Source organism: Drosophila simulans, chromosome X (genome assembly GCF_016746395.2).
Source record: "Drosophila simulans strain w501 chromosome X, Prin_Dsim_3.1, whole genome shotgun sequence".
Classification (NCBI taxonomy): Eukaryota; Metazoa; Arthropoda; class Insecta; order Diptera; family Drosophilidae; genus Drosophila; species Drosophila simulans.
The window spans coordinates 15,395,670-15,411,155 of NC_052525.2; the positions used below are offsets into that span (position 1 = coordinate 15,395,670).

General features: G+C 40.6%; 5 protein-coding genes across 11 annotated transcripts; 2 read left to right on the top strand and 3 right to left on the bottom strand.

Annotated features, from left to right (window-relative positions):
- Nucleotides 1-62: 62 nt before the first annotated feature.
- On the bottom strand, nt 63-6,025 carry LOC6726085 (stromal interaction molecule homolog). 7 transcript variants are annotated; one of them, XM_016172522.3, is made up of 9 exons: nt 5,887-6,024; nt 4,227-4,709; nt 3,094-3,257; nt 2,358-2,590; nt 1,879-1,994; nt 1,637-1,809; nt 985-1,576; nt 871-918; nt 63-339 (listed from the first exon to the last, which is right to left on the bottom strand). In XM_016172522.3, exons 2-9 carry the CDS (start codon nt 4,567-4,569, stop codon nt 323-325), a joined length of 1,686 nt encoding a protein of 561 aa, XP_016039541.1. In that variant the 5' UTR covers nt 4,570-4,709; nt 5,887-6,024; the 3' UTR covers nt 63-322. The 7 variants fall into 7 exon arrangements, with proteins under 7 accessions (XP_016039541.1, XP_016039540.1, XP_016039539.1 ...); XM_016172521.3 differs by lacking the exon at nt 63-339 and having other exon boundaries at nt 475-918; XM_016172520.3 differs by lacking the exons at nt 63-339; nt 5,887-6,024 and adding an exon at nt 5,711-5,846 and having other exon boundaries at nt 475-918.
- A 490-nt stretch (nt 6,026-6,515) lies between these two features.
- Nucleotides 6,516-9,945, top strand: LOC6726086 (protein tramtrack, beta isoform). The gene is made up of 3 exons (XM_016173998.3): nt 6,516-7,097; nt 7,875-8,787; nt 8,845-9,945. Exons 2-3 carry the CDS (start codon nt 7,955-7,957, stop codon nt 9,548-9,550), a joined length of 1,539 nt encoding a protein of 512 aa, XP_016039543.1. The 5' UTR covers nt 6,516-7,097; nt 7,875-7,954; the 3' UTR covers nt 9,551-9,945.
- A 602-nt stretch (nt 9,946-10,547) lies between these two features.
- Nucleotides 10,548-11,185, top strand: LOC6726087 (nuclear nucleic acid-binding protein C1D). The gene is made up of 2 exons (XM_002107033.3): nt 10,548-10,910; nt 10,975-11,185. The coding sequence occupies exons 1-2, from the start codon at nt 10,638-10,640 to the stop codon at nt 11,179-11,181; spliced, it is 480 nt and encodes a 159-aa protein (XP_002107069.1). The 5' UTR covers nt 10,548-10,637; the 3' UTR covers nt 11,182-11,185.
- Nucleotides 11,186-11,407: 222 nt separating this feature from the next.
- Nucleotides 11,408-12,384, bottom strand: LOC123327367. Its single transcript, XM_044923737.1, has 2 exons — nt 11,681-12,384; nt 11,408-11,619 (listed from the first exon to the last, which is right to left on the bottom strand). The coding sequence occupies exons 1-2, from the start codon at nt 11,952-11,954 to the stop codon at nt 11,501-11,503; spliced, it is 393 nt and encodes a 130-aa protein (XP_044779672.1). The 5' UTR covers nt 11,955-12,384; the 3' UTR covers nt 11,408-11,500.
- A 213-nt stretch (nt 12,385-12,597) lies between these two features.
- LOC27209372 (SRSF protein kinase 2) lies at nt 12,598-14,266 on the bottom strand. The gene is made up of 2 exons (XM_039297355.2): nt 14,088-14,266; nt 12,598-13,695 (listed from the first exon to the last, which is right to left on the bottom strand). The coding sequence occupies exons 1-2, from the start codon at nt 14,120-14,122 to the stop codon at nt 12,780-12,782; spliced, it is 951 nt and encodes a 316-aa protein (XP_039153289.1). The 5' UTR covers nt 14,123-14,266; the 3' UTR covers nt 12,598-12,779.
- Between the last annotated feature and the right edge of the window lie 1,220 nt (nt 14,267-15,486).

Sequence of the window (15,486 nt, forward strand, 5' to 3'; positions counted from 1 at the left end):
ACATTTCATTTTATTTAACTTAAAACAATAAACATTTAAAAAGAGTAAGCAATAATAAAGAGTTTGAGGGTAAAGTCTAAAAGTTTATTCGAATCAAATCAATAATAATTTAGTTATGTTTTTCTACGGAATATGGATCGGGTGAGGTGCTGGTCGCCAAAAAAGGTTCTTCAGTCATCCATACGCATCTGTGATCAGCTGATTGCCAATTACAAAACTCATGCCAAGGCAAAAGTTTTGTTAATCGGAATATAATTAAAAAGGGCGAGGATCGAAGTTAAGCCGTCTCGGAGGACCAGTATAATGTGCCATGGTGTGTCCGTTATGGAATTCCAAAACCTGCAAACACGAAAGGTTAGAAACTGAGCTGCTTCCGCCTTTAGAAGTGAACTATTTGAACTGGTAAACAAAACAAATGGCCTGCCCACGAAAAAAGCTTTTTGAAATTTGATAAACAAATCAATACTGGCCCCATTAATACTTTATTTCTTTATTCAAATAATCCACTAAGTGGACCACCATTCATAAGTTCATTGTTACGTACAAAACTCATTATGGTTTTATAGTATTCGTTGTTTTTGACAAAAAATTAAGTAGATGACATTTTGTATACATCAAAAATAAAATGGATATATTACAAATATAAAGATTAAAATATCATACACACACATAATGTTATATGACCTTCATTAATACAGTAGCTTAATGTAAAACAGATTTCATTCAGGGTTCAATAAGCGGTTTTATAATTTTATTTAGTTCGTCAAGTAGTATGCTTTTCTGAAGAGCTGGGTTTTATTGTCCTCACAGACCGAGCGCACAAGCCTTATTCCGTGGCAAGCAGCGAAAAGTTCTCAAAATTCAGCTTACCTTGTATGGACTCATCGTCCAGGTCTTCGGTGCTGTTGGTAATACGTGCTGTCAACGAAAGATAACGAATATTATTTGAGTTTCTACAAGTTATTATGTAAGTATAATACGCACCTCTAGAACCCTTGGTTGAACTCATGCCCATGGAACTTTGTAAGCCCCCATTTCGGCCGTACAGAACATTCTCCAAGTAGGGCAGACCATTGTTGTTAACAATGTTTAAGCCAAGGCACGTCTCGATTTGCTTCCAGCGATGCAGTCGTTCTTGCAGCTCGTTTGTTACATCTCCGAGGGCATTCCTGGCCTCAACAATCGACCGATCCACATCATCAATACTCTTTCCGTGCGTGGAAACGAACGCACCCACCAAACTTGACCGTTTCTTACGCAATTTCTCACAAGCCTCTCTGGCCGACTGTAGCTGCTTCTCAGCCGACGTGCGCTTCTTCTGATGATTCTTACTTTCTAGTTCATATGTGTATTGGAGCCACGATTGCAGTTGTGGCGGCGGTGACCAGCAGTTGTCCACTAGCTCGAATTCGGCGCGAGACAATTCGTTGCGCAACATCTCGATTTCCTTTTTCAGCTGCTGAACTTCCAAATCCGAGTTCGATGAACTGAGAGTGGGCGCTTCTTTTAGACGCCGCTCCAAATCTAGTTTTTCTGTTGCCACATTTTCCTGCTCCATTCTGGCCCGTTCTAGTTCCTATAGTATTGTTAAATTAGTTAAATAAGCGTTCTATATTATCAATTACTTAATACCAACCTTCTGCATCTCCTGTAGACTTTGCTCAGCCCTCTGCAATCCCTCCATATCCTGGGCCATTCGGCGCAGATGCCGTTTGGCATTCTTATTTTGCTGGTAGGCGTACCAACAACCAATAATAGCACTAAGCAACAGTGTAACCAATATGTAGTCCTTCCAGCGGGTACCAGTTTCTATTAAATGACAAATACATATGCATCCAATAAGTACTTCATATAGTCGGTGAGACTATAGCTTCGTACCTCGCGGTGGCCCAAACAGAACCACATCCATTGCCTTCAATGAGATTTTTTGTTTGTGTATAGGGTCTTTGATGCCAAGTACATTGCCCACATACTGAAGATTATTCACAGCCAATCTAAAACGCCGAAAATAGTTGAAAAGAAGGTGAAATGCATTAAGTATAACAATAAACAACTACAGTTTCTAAAATTGTTCAACTTTTTCCAAAAGAATAAGTACTTCTTCAAAAGTAGAAGACACCTAAGGGAAAACATAGGATTAATTAATACATGTAAACTTTGGCTTGCCAAAGATAGCTTCCTTTCTTGGTTTCTACAATTGCCACACGATTTTAATGTTTTTGAAGAGCAGTAAAACAACCTATACTTATGGATTATGATGCACAACTTACTTATAAATGGGACAACTGAACTTGAAATCATTAAAATGATGAGAAAACCCAACGCTGAACTCAAATTAAAAATGATTTATAGCCTACCTTGGCAAGGCAGCGCCAGTAACCTTGTGTAATTTGAACAGATCAACGTATTGGGGCAGCTGAACGGACTGAGCCAGCCAATCGGTGGTCTGCTCGATGGTCCAGTTGTGCACCTCCGATCTGAGCCAGGCCTCCCAAAGTTCTTTGACCGATATATGCATATCGTCATTGAAGTGAAACGCTTTCTGCCGCTTTTCATAGCCCGAGTCGTACTTCAATTCCTCCCGCAAAAACTGGAAAAATTCGTTTAAAGATGGGAAAATAAAATAAAGGATGTGAAATGTTGCAAATTTAAAATTAATAATGAACGATGAAGTAACAAGTGTGTGCCTACATTAAAGGTCATGCTGAATGAATGAGTTGATTTTAAACATGAACGATATTATATTATATATATCTGCCTATAATATAGGTTGATTAGGTTGAATTATAATATTCTTATCGAAATTACTTTTCGAGTAACAAGAAAGGAAGCTCAGTGCGGCAAGCCGAGTTCGATACATCGTTGTAATATTTAACTATATACATATTTCAATGAAAGGAAACAAAATTCTTCGCAAAACAAGAACACACGCCTATAAAACTGCTCATTGAATGATAATAATCTGAATAATGAAATTTCTATATGCTTTCTAGTGTATAATTTGTGTCAGCTTAACGAACGGCGATTTCTAGTCATGGCAACATGATTCTCATATACTTTGGACTTTCGGTTCAAATGGCTTTTAAAACATACGTCATCGGACTCGCTCAGATCGATGTTTCCATTATCGTCATCATCCAGCTGGCGATGCAAGCTGGCAATAGCCTCCATACCAAAGCGATCCTGAACACTTCCACTGTAGCAATCAAAATCATCAGCAGCACACGCTCCATCCGCTGAACCACTTCCCATGGAACCTGTTGAAAGTGCATCCGGTTAGCAGAATATATATAAGAAGCTATTAAATCTAATCCAGAAGAGACTATTTAAATCAAAACATAATAATACATACTGTTAAAAACCCGTCCATCAGATGATAGCTAGCGAAAGTGTGTTATAACACAAAAAATAATAATGATAAGGTGGTAACTTCGGCGAGCCAAAGTTCAAATACCGATGCAGTTAGGAAAGAAAAAGTGCAGTTTGTTATAGTCGTTCGATTTTCCCACAATTTGCAATCTTGTCCTAATATCGCCCTGAAAATTCCCATATAATATGAGGGCATCGGAAATTAAACTATGACAAATAAATTGCTGAGCTCCTACAAAACGAACACACATCGAGTATCAATTTAACAAAGATAAGAAATAGAAATCAATAAAAAGCAAGAAATTTCGGAATAAAATTTAAATTACTTCAAAAAAAAAAAAAACAACGAAGTTTTACCAATTTGGCCAGATTGTCCTATATGTAAATAGTCCGATCGTTCACATGGCAGCTACATATATGAAATAGTCGTCTGATCTCGGCTGTTTCGACCTATATACTACCTGCAATAGAAAGAAGACTATATTTAAAGTTTCAACCAGGTGGCTTCAAAATGGAGTGACTGGTTTGCTTAACAACGGACAGACAGACAAACATACGGACATGCTTATATATACTAGAACTATCTACTTTACAAGATTGGAATATTCGTCGCGGCGTTGCAAGCGTCTGGCCAAATGGATTGATAAGGACCCGCTGCAAGGGTATATCAAGTTCAGTAGCTATATATATTGGCTCTAAATATCCTTGAACATGCTGCAAATCTACCTTACAGTACCGCAAATGGGATGCTCTTCTTAACTTGCAAGCTTAAGCTTATGCATAGACTTAGTACGTGCTATTAATGACTGGTTTTGGCAGATCCGATTAGCAGGTGCTTTGCCTCGTGCGCCACTTACTAAATTCATTGCTGACTGCCTGGGACATGGCCTCGCTCAGAAGATTATATGAGCTCCTGTGCAGATTTTGCGCCAGATGAGTGGAGTGCTCTCCGCCGCTTCCGGCGTGCGATGCGGCGATATGGGTGACATGTTCCGACTGCGAATTGTGTAAACTCTGACCAGATTCGTGGGATGAGTGACGTTGTGAGGCAACATTGGGATTTTGCTTATACTGATGCTGTGTGTTGTATCGATTCGAATCGACTGATACTGTGTGCGGGCCATGATCTAGCGTACTTATGCTCTTCAGCACACAGCAGAAGAATATTAAAGAGTAGTTCCAAATGGTATTCTTTCGCATTGTTACGAGTTGTGTGCGGACTTCTTCAATACAAATTATCGCATACGTCTCCTTTAAATCGGTAAATCGGCTCGGTTTCTTATAAGTTTACAAATTAAATTTGTTGCTCGCGAAAGTCATAGTTTTCAACTGATGATATCCTGCAATGATATATGAGAAAAAGAGATGTCAGAAATGTGGCAGATCTAGATTTCAACTTAAAAACTAAGTAATATGGGGCTGAGTAATATGCAAAGAGTAAGCTTTTTTGCCCTGTGAAGTATGTGTGTACCATATGTATATATATTTCTAATCAGCATGTAGTTTCGGGAGTAATTATGGTACTTGTTAATTTCAGGGATCCTCCCAACAAGTTAACAAGCTTTTAATTGTTATATTGCAATCTTCTTCAATGGATCTTTGGATCTGGAACCATTTTTTCTCGACTTTATAACGCATATTCCATATTCTATTAAATTCCATAGTGAGCGAGGCGTATAGTACGTAAAGAAAATTGATTAAATAATCAAGCAAATCCAACTGTGTGCGAAAGTATTATTGCATTGGCCAATAAATAAAGATTTACTGGGCACAGACTTACGAGGCTTTTATTTGTCGATGGGATTCAGTTATAGGGGTCTTTAAGATAACCGCTGAGCGCAAATTTACTGAGAAATGCAAATATCAGGGAAACGGCATGAGTAATAAAATGGATGAATTTTCGGTTCGCCGACAAAAAATTCATTTTTGGGCAGTTATTTTAGATTTGGATTTGCGTTTTTGTTAACTAGTGTAAGTTTGGCTGCGGATGCTGTAGCAAAACATTTTCGACACCTAACTAGACTTATACTATCATTCCGATCTATCATATTGTACCAATGTGCGTTTTACATCTGTGTATTTACAATACATTTGGGATCGTTTTTGATCTCCAATTGGAAACAAATAAATGCGTAAAATACAGTTAATTCCTACAGATATCGTTGCAAGAACAGCACATAACGGTACATTTAGATGACAGCAGTAAATGGATTCAAAATCATATGCAAACCTTACTGTGTAACTGTTTTCTTCATTTTTTACAATATTTTTTAATATTAGACATTGATACTATATACGAATGTAGATATGTAAGTTGTGGAAGGCATCAGCATTTGTTTACTTCTAAAAACGCAGAAAACTGTGAATTTCAACAATGTCTGGTTGGATCCGGCTGCGTTATGACTGCACAATTTACAATGTCAAAGCCAAGCACTTAATAACCACACATATGTGGATGCCCAGTGGTAAACTTCCATAAGTTTTTTTTAGACCTCAAATAAAAATAAAAGCACTCACCCTAAAATTCCCGAGTCAGTTTGGGTTGAACGGTGTGACCAGTCGACTGAAAGCGAAAAATGTACACTTCAAATTTTAAGCTGCAAACACTTGTCATGTAAGAGCTGTTTTATATTTCGCCCGATAGGAAAAAGTGTTTGTATGTAACTCAATCTATTAGTAAAATAACAATAGAAGAAATATATACAACGTATAATAACTATATATACATTTTTAAATATCCGTTAATACGCTGTTTCCACTTCTTAGGGCATTTCGATAATTACCGCTAATTCTTCAAAAACATTCTGTAACGGCCTTACCTCAAAAATTAATTTGTATTTTCTATTCTATTATTTAACATTTGTCCTGTTAGCTTATGGTTAGCTTATTCACATTTAAAGATCGATATGTTTGCGTGCGGCAAGTTTCGCTCAGCGGATATAAAAGCGGAACGACTGGAATATATTCGCATATGAAACCTGTTATCCCACCGATCACTATCTATATTTTATTAACAATACGAATGATTTTGTTTCCTTGAAAATTCAGCTAAATAATTTTCATCGATTTTGCATTAAAATACTAACTTTAATATAAGAGCCCGGTACGTGAGAACCATTTACTCAGAAACGCGTTTATGAAACGCTTGCAATAGCCAGCAAATGTGCCTAACGCGTAGTTTAAATAACAATTGATTGCTACAGAAGCGGACAGCGCGAAAGACAATATTAAGTTTATAATTTAAATATAGTTTGAAGGCAGCGTTGAAAAAGGCAGATACTGAGTGCTTAACGCGCAAATCGATTTGGCACTTGAACTTGGCGTTTATTTGTCGATAGTATGTCAAAACAAACAGTTGTGCATAAAAAAAAGGAAATATAATCGCGCGCATGCAGCATTTCTAGTTAAAATAAACATTAATAAAGCAACGAATTGAATGGGTCGCACGGCTAACGATGAGGGATTTTAAGTAGAGACATCGGTTAATGCCTGAATTGTACATATTTTTTTGTGTTGTGCACGATTTAATGCAAGAATAGTGTGTATTTTTAAACAAGACTCTGGCGCTGATACATTCATACATAGCTCACGCGCACAGGACATACAGTCCTAACATAAAATTCTCGTTCGTTTTCACGCCATCGCATCTATTGTGTTACATAGCGCCCAAAAAGCGAGAAGTAAAGTGCAATAATCAGCGAAGTTTGGGTTCCTTGGCAAACAAACAGGTATGTATTCAGATTCGCAGGGATGTGTACATGTATATAACGCGTACATCCAACTGTTTACATCCTTATTACTAAATATAGAAGTAATTCCAATTGTGCAAATCGCCAGTGGAGGTGTACATATGTATTTATGCAAGCGTGCGTATGTATGTGGGTACATAAAACATGGCAAGTGAAAATTCGCATGGTCTCCCCCTTAGTTTCGTACTGAGGACATTATTTATTTGCACGATTATCAAATGTAAATAAGCATATACTCTGCACCTGTATGTATGCTCGTGTGTTTGTGTGTGTGTGTATGTATATACAGTGGTCAACTGCTAAAATGAAAGCAAATAAAAACTTAGGAATAACGTAACTCTCATACTAAAACATTAAAAAAAAAAACCGAAAAGGGACGATGCTATTTTTAAACTTTAACTTGGTAGAACTCATATATTTCGCTAAAATATTCTTTCTTTTAATCCAGTATTAAATGAAATGCAAATATTAATGCAATGCAAAAGAATGAAATAATATCCTTGTTTCCATACATTAAAAATCAAACAAAAGGAGTTCATATAACATATATACTTGATAAGCAATACAATATTTTTAAGGGAAACCCATTAGAATTATGATGTTACGAGAAAGATTCGGTCAAATTACTTGATCCTTATTCTTAGCTCATTCAAGGGAGTCGAAATGATGGTCTATTCGAATTATTGTCTGTTAACATGATAGTTTTAATTTAACCTTAAATTTACCAACACGTTTTAACACACTTCTCTATTGCAGGATATACAAGGATCTTTAAATGAGCGATAGCTTCGTAAACTCAGGAGCACACTAAAGGCGCAAACTATATTTTGAGTACGATGAGCGGCGCTACACAGGAATTTTGTGTACGCTGGAACAGCCATTTGGGCAGCATTGGAGCTGCTTTTCCGCAGCTGCTGGCGGGCCAGAGATTCGTGGACGTAACACTCGCATGCGAAGGCCAACAGGTGCACTGCCATCGTCTGGTGTTGGCCGCCTGTTCCACCTACTTTGAGGCGATACTGGCGGAGCATCCTTGCAAGCACCCGGTCATCATATTGCCCAGGGAGATCAAGCTATGGGAGATCCAGGCGCTTGTGGACTTCATGTACAAGGGAGAGGTCAATGTCACGCAAGCCGGTCTTGGCCAGTTGCTTCGCTGTGCCGAACAACTGCAGATTCGCGGTCTATACGGCTCTGAGGCACCGATAAACTACAAGAAACTGCAGCAGGCTAGTCTGGAGGCAGCTAAGGATCCAGCTGCAACCACAGCGCGAAGTTTCAAGCATGTGGACAGCGCGGAGACGGACGATGCAGCCACTAATTCAACCACCTCAACAATGACCACCTCCTCCGCTCCACCGCTACCGGTTAACCATCAGCAACCCACAGTATTGAAGCGCCAGAATCCCGATGCTCGGCAGCAGCAACAGCAGCAGCAGCAGCAGCTACAGCAGCGACCCCAGATAAATGGCAGTAATGCTCAACAGCCATCTAAGGCCACCTCTGCGAACGTTTTGGGCAGCCACTCGAATGCACCGACCGAGGACGACTCCGGCGACGAGGTGCCGAACAATTGGAATGCCTACGGGGAGCAATTCGAGGATTGCAATATATCTGCGCAAGCCGTTGACAACAAAATGAATGTCCACCTATCCCTGCAGCAATCGCGGTTTGTTTTTGCATTAATATAACAAGAACCTCTGGATAAATGTTTATCTTTTCGCAGGATGCAAATGCAGCTTCAGCAGCAGCAATACTTGGATTCAAATGTTGAGGACGACCACAACTATGTGGCCGCTCATGATGAAAACAATGACAGCAGTTTTGCGACAGGAGTGCCATGCGGATCCGGGCTATCCGTCAGCCTTGACACTGATCTCGATACATCGGCCAATACTTCCGGCGGACTGAGCCATAGCTCGATCGATGGTTATACTTCATATAAGCGCGTTCGACGTTCAGAAGCATCTCTAGCACAAGCGGCCAAATGTGTTTCGAAGGGCGAGACATTCCAAACTGTCAGCAATATGTTCAATATTCCTGTCTCAACCATTCGTTTCTATATGGCGCGAAAAGGAATTCTTCCGAAGCGGAAACGTGGACGTGGTGCTTCCCATGCCGGAAACATAATAATCACAACAAACTCAGGAAAACTCTCAACCGTCCCAGCGAGCATAACTCATCCCCCAGCCCATCCGCATATCCACACCAATCCCCTTCCTCACACGCAGTCTCAGCAAATGTCCATGGACAGCCTACATCTCAAGGCGGGCATCACAAATACCAGTGGCAGCAATAGTCCGGCAACAGCTACGGCAACGTCTATGTCACCATCATTTGATATGGCCACAACAGGTGATATCGTGCCTTTTCACCTCCATAGCGATGCGGCGGCATTCAAACTCAACGATCAGAAGCTGCACATGATCTAACCACGCAATTTGCCAAGCTGTGCTGTACTAGTAGGGCGTGTATTAATAGAGAGGGATTTCCAAGCAGTAGCTGCTTTCTTTCATTTCGGGGTACGCATCGGCTCGTGTGGGATCTTTAGTCATAACATAGTCAACAAAATACAATTTATACTTAGGTTTACTTGATTACGCTTTGAAGATGCCACAGTTTTATCCTCGGTTGAAATATTCTTGCCGTTCAATCATTATTCATTTTATTCTGGCAATCATAAAAAAATACGGTAGATGTATGCTATCAACAAGGATTATGACTAAAAACTTGCGTAAAAATTTCAATTATGTTTCTTGTCGCCCCAGTACTTTAAGGAATTACTGTATTGTTAATAAGATAAATAAAATCGACCTGGAAACTTTTACTGGGTATTCGTGTGATTGCAAAGATAAGATGAACATTTATAATAAACTCAAAGGTCGTAAAAGACATAATCATAATGCTAACAGCTTAAACTAAATAACAATGTAAAGTAATTAATATTGGTCAAATACATCCGATCTATTTTAAATCCATGTACTTTTCCTACAAGAATTCGAAAATCTTCAAAACTTGTTTAGGACCTACTTGGTTTGTTTCTGTTCATTTGCTCGTTTATTTGTTTTATCCATTTTAACAATTAATTGGCCATAACTTCAAGAGAATGCAAAAATCCCTATAATAAATGACGTTGTGAAAGTATTATTAAATGCATAAGTACTGTGTACGAAAAGATTGGGCAATAAAAGTTTAAATGCATTCAAAGTAATCATAACGATATTTTTGTTTGGCCAAATTTATTTCTTAAAGCTTGAACTGTCATTGGCAATCAAAACAAGAGCGGCGAGAAGACGTAAAAATTGTTTGATAAAAATTTATTTAAAGAGCTAATTTTTTTTAAATTTGTACACATATATGTGGATTAGTACAGTGCAGGCGCAGAATGTTGAAGTGGAAACGGCGCTTTTTGAATTCTTCTTTTAGAATCGGGTTCTTTTCGTGTTCCATCAACGGTCACACTGTAAGTCTAAGGCAGATATAAATATTCGCACACGATTTTAATTCCATTGAAAGAACATGGCTCAAGAAAATCAAGCTGTCGACAATGGACTGCCCTGCGACGCTTACCTGGACACAAGCCTGCAGAAGGACGAAAACGTGCAACGCATCCTGAAAACCTTCTACAGCAGCATCGAAATGCTGGAAGCCGAAACGGAGAAGGCACTGGCGCTACAGGCCGCAGGCACATTGAACACAAATGAACAAATTAAATTGGACAGTTACCTGGCATACTTGAACAGCACACTGTTTTTCATATACCAGAAACTGCAGGGTGCAGACGTCTCAAATGTGAGTGCAGTACAATACACAATACACACATGGCGACAATTACCATTCGATGATTCCATTTCAGCATGCTGTGATGCACGATTTGCGTCGTACAAGGGACCTACTTGCCCGCGATAAGGAAATAAACGAAGCTCTGGCGGCGCCAAGACTGGATATGCCCGCTGCCAAGCGATTTATCGCAGCTGGAACCCACACACGATTTGTGGACATGAACGGAGTTATGGTCACCGAAAAACAATATAATAAAAGCAAGGAAGAAGCTCCTAAATAATTTATATCACCAAGTCTTCATTCGATAGTATAGCAGCTTAAGAGGCTCATTTGCCTTTGTTTGGTCATTACGCTAGACAATGACAGTGGTTAAAAATGCACAGAAAACACGATACATCCTCACTCACATCCAAAAAACAGTCACAAGCATTCGATTCATCACAAGTCAGGTTAGTACAGCTTAATGAAACTGGGTTTACAATATAGAATCGTTTGCCTACCAATTAGTTAGGCGTGTAGTGTTCATTTTTAAATGAACATCAACAACGTTCTAGGTGAAAACGAAGATAAATTAAATCAGAATTATTGGCATATTTATGTTATAAGAACGAATATGATTGACAGAGCTCAGAGTCCGCAGCGTTATGCCATTTATCCTGGGCTTCCTTGATCCCTATTGGGATCGCGGTATTCCGCATCGTAGCAAAGTCTGTATATACTGTAGAAGAAAATTCTATTAATAAAAGAATTTTTCTGGAAAACGAGGGGTATATTAGCACCTTGTTCTGTTAACGACGGATCCTCCCCCAATGGCGCTGGGTCGAGGGATCCTGGGCGTCTGCGACGCCTCGCAGGATTGCGGTAGATTGCGAACGGCCAAAGCATCGAGAACTGGTCAAATTCGGACAAACCAGCTGGGGTTCTCCTTCGGAATAGTGTAAAACTTTCAGAAGTCCTTGAGGTATTGCTCATGGTAGAGAGTGACATCGCTTTTGCTTTTACTAAAAGAATTTCCCCCAATAGGGCACTGTTTATCACCAGTTTTTTGCGCATGCAGGGCAAAAATGATTTTACCTCTTTGACGAGAATCCTTCGTGGGTTTCTTCAATGTTATACTCGTACTATTCCGTGGATAAGGCCAGTTGCTAGATGGGCCTCATCCTTACCGTCTTTGCCCCGTTTCGACTGGGTATCGAATAGATAGGTCTTGGTGGCCAGCTCCCACAACAGATAGGCCACGCTCCAGATGTCGGCGGTCTCGGAATATCCGGCGACGCAAATCCGGCGATTTATTGGCATCCATAATTTATTGCCCCGAATTGCATTTCTCGGAATTCGCTTCGGCCATTGCCGATATGAAAAACTCGGTGGCGGATCGTCAGAAAGTCCAATCCTCCTGCGCCGGGCTCTTCATTGCCGCCCATCTGGGCTTCGACTATCCCGGCACTAGGGTGCACGTCGATATGACCACGCCCGTTCATTGTGGGGAGCGTGCCACTGGATACGGCCTTGCCCTGTTGCTGACCCTCGTTGGCGGGCACACTGACTCCAATCTGCGATGGATTGGAGCAAAGGGGCCAAAGACTGTCAGCAACAGGGCAACGCCTTGTCCTGTGGCACGGTCCCCAATAAACGTTCGTGGCCATATCGACGTTCACCCAGGCGCCGGGATAATCGAAGTCCAGATGGGCGGAAATGAAGAGGCCGGGCAGGAGCCCTTGAGCCCTTGAAGCGCTGTTGCCGCGATTAACTCAGCCTGCCTTTTCCTGTGCCACGTGCCTGACTGGATTAACATGCATTTCGATCATTTTCTTTGCCCAATTGGGATCCGGCATCAGAAGTCAATTTGTGTAGTCGACGGGCATTAAAAAATCTATATTATTTTAGAAATCCCGCACCGAGTACCACCTCCAAGGCCCGGAGGTGATACTCCCGTGTCCGGATTACGTCGATGAACTTATGATTGAAATGACACGCATTGCCCAAGTCGGCTATCTTCACCAGTACCTCGCATTCCTTGTTGGCCGAGTCGATGGGGTAAATATCGTTCAAATTGAGTCTTTTGTTGGGTCGGCCACCAAAAAACACTACCTCATCGGTACAATCTGATTCCGACTTGGCCACCTTGACGGCACAGTGGGAATCATAGCATAGCCACACGGTGGAGAAGTAACCCCAGCCCAGCTTTTTGAAGACATGATAGCGTTTCGCGAGGATATCGCCAATGGCCACCGGATGATTGCCACCGCTAACATAATCGCTGCAGTTCTCCTGCGTATCACTTTCACTCCCAGAATATTCATACTCCCGATCGTCATTGATGGAGCATCCATTGCTCTGCGGTTTCATTTCGTGCGACATGTTAGATTCGTTTCCATGGCTGAGTTCACCAACGGCGTCGCAAGGGGGATTAAGGCCCGTCAACTGGTCATCGGACAGCAATGATTTCTTTGGTCTTTTGTCGAACTGCTCCTGGTGGTCGGATGGGGATGGGGATTGCTTTTCTTTTTGCATTTTCGATTTCAAATTGGTCAAGCTCGACAATTGCTTTTGATCCTTGCAACGGGCTGGCACTTTGACCGTATTTGATAGATCAGTCATTCGATCTTCTGCCATTTTACGTTTCAAATTCAAATCTGTATCCATTTCCGCATCCATCGTTGATGCGTTGGCCATTTGAGCCTCGCCACACGATTCCATCGGGCTGGGACTCGTATCCTGGAAGACCTTCTCCAAAACATGGCTGAGTCCTGCCTTACTTTCTTTGGCCACTTTCTTTGGACTGAATTTGCACCTGATTGATTTGGTTTATATGTTCTAATTAGTTTTTCTCGTTTGGGGAAATTTTCAATTCGAAATACGAGTACGAGTACGTGTATGTGGGGTAGTAGTAGTAGTTATTTCACTTGAATGTTATCAACCAAATGTTTGAAATGTCGAACCGAAACAACGAATTGGAAAATACAACTGCCTTCTATGAACTGAAATAAATGGATGGGGCTCATCGACAATGTTGTTCGATAATCTACGCAAAGCTTGCTTTTCTAAAAAAAAGTTGGAAAATTTGCACTCTTTTTTTTTTTTTTTTTTTTTTGACCGAATATTTTGATTGTGATTGAGGTTGTGTGAGTGCGCGATTGGTGTCGACAAAATGCAAAATGTTGCTGGTTCAAATTTGAAACTTACGATAAACTTCGATACAAATACTTTTGTTTGTACATTTTACCAAATTTGTATAAACGTAGAAAAGGCTAATTTTCTTGCCCTTTTACTTTAGTAAAATATTTTCAACTGTTTAATTTTGTTTCCTTTTCGGAGCTGTTTCCTCGGTGCTGGCCAAATGTTAACTGTTCTATTTACTGATACGAAAGTCTCAAAACACAAAATGTTGTTTTCAAGGCCCACTTGATCACAAAATTTTCACACGCACAGATAGCTAAGTTTCTTAGCATTTAAATAAATATAATTATATTTATTTAGATTTATATTACAGCTCTATACATACCAGATATTCAGTCAGATTGACATTTTCTTTGGGGATTCCCTTTTAAGCCAGATACATATAAAATAGTTAATAGTGTGGTGATTTTCATTTACATCCATCCTGCGCATTGGATCGTTGTGGGAATCTGATGGGCTGCAATCATTCAGCACACCATGCAGCGAATGCAGCAGGATAACACGCTGCATAAAGTGTCCAGCGATCGGCGATCGTTACACAAACCGCATCCTGCGCAGTTACTTTTTAAGAGACAACGTGAGGGAATGAAGCGATCCCTGCAGCAATTGGAGAGTCGTGGCCGCGATAAGGTCCTCACGCCACAGGAACTGAAGGACGCCCAAGGGTCGCTGGCATATGGATGCATTAAGTAATCGGACTTATGTCACAATCGGATCAGCGACTATATATTTTCGTTTGACAAGATGCTTGAGGATCGCGGCAACACTGCGGTGTACTTACTTTACACCTATACACGTATTTGCTCCATTGCACGAAACTCTGGCGAAGATTTCACCAATTTGCCCGAAATACTGAAGAAGACCAACATTGTGTTGGCCCACGAAAAGGAATGGAAGCTGGCAAAGACTCTACTGAAACTCCACGACATACTCATCAAGTGCTCCAAGGAACTCTTCCTGCACTTCCTGTGCGAGTTTTGCTTCGAGGTGTGCACAGTGCTCACCGAATTCTATGACTCTTGTTATTGCATCGAAAAGAACAACTAAGGCGATATTATCGCGGTCAATCATAGCCGGATTCTAATGTGCGAGGCAACTGCGGCTGTGTTGCGCCAATGCTTTTATATACTAGGCCTTAAACCAGTTTCGAAAATGTAAAAAGTTCTACTACTGACATCATGTGCACACGAATAAAATGAAACAATGCACCTTGAACTGGAGTTCAGTGAGGGATTCTGTTTCTTGGGCAGCTGGATGAACTCAATTGAGCGGAGGAGATGACAAACGGAGGCAGTGGTCCAACAGTGGTTGGAATCGGTGTGCGATTTTATTTTGAAACTCAGCTTTTTTTAAACTCAGCTAAGAAGAAAGACCTGGTCACCCGAATGAAGACAAAGGGATGTTG

What these genes read in the sequence shown, in the direction of transcription:
- LOC6726085 (XM_016172521.3), bottom strand. Translation starts at nt 4,569, where the DNA reads ATGCGAAAGAATACCATTTGGAACTACTCTTTAATATTCTTCTGCTGT. An exon ending in GGCAGTCAGCAATGAATTTA is followed by an intron (nt 3,258 to 4,226) that starts GTAAGTGGCGCA and finishes CACTTTCAACAG; the next exon opens with GTTCCATGGGAAGTGGTTCA. An exon ending in TCTGTTTGGGCCACCGCGAG is followed by an intron (nt 1,810 to 1,878) that starts GTACGAAGCTAT and finishes GTCATTTAATAG; the next exon opens with AAACTGGTACCCGCTGGAAG.
- LOC6726086 (XM_016173998.3), top strand. Translation starts at nt 7,955, where the DNA reads ATGAGCGGCGCTACACAGGAATTTTGTGTACGCTGGAACAGCCATTTG. An exon ending in CTATCCCTGCAGCAATCGCG is followed by an intron (nt 8,788 to 8,844) that starts GTTTGTTTTTGC and finishes ATCTTTTCGCAG; the next exon opens with GATGCAAATGCAGCTTCAGC.
- LOC6726087 (XM_002107033.3), top strand. Translation starts at nt 10,638, where the DNA reads ATGGCTCAAGAAAATCAAGCTGTCGACAATGGACTGCCCTGCGACGCT. An exon ending in AGGGTGCAGACGTCTCAAAT is followed by an intron (nt 10,911 to 10,974) that starts GTGAGTGCAGTA and finishes ATTCCATTTCAG; the next exon opens with CATGCTGTGATGCACGATTT.
- LOC123327367 (XM_044923737.1), bottom strand. Translation starts at nt 11,954, where the DNA reads ATGCGCAAAAAACTGGTGATAAACAGTGCCCTATTGGGGGAAATTCTT. An exon ending in TCCGTCGTTAACAGAACAAG is followed by an intron (nt 11,620 to 11,680) that starts GTGCTAATATAC and finishes TTTCTTCTACAG; the next exon opens with TATATACAGACTTTGCTACG.
- LOC27209372 (XM_039297355.2), bottom strand. Translation starts at nt 14,122, where the DNA reads ATGTACAAACAAAAGTATTTGTATCGAAGTTTATC. An exon ending in TATTTGTATCGAAGTTTATC is followed by an intron (nt 13,696 to 14,087) that starts GTAAGTTTCAAA and finishes CAAATCAATCAG; the next exon opens with GTGCAAATTCAGTCCAAAGA.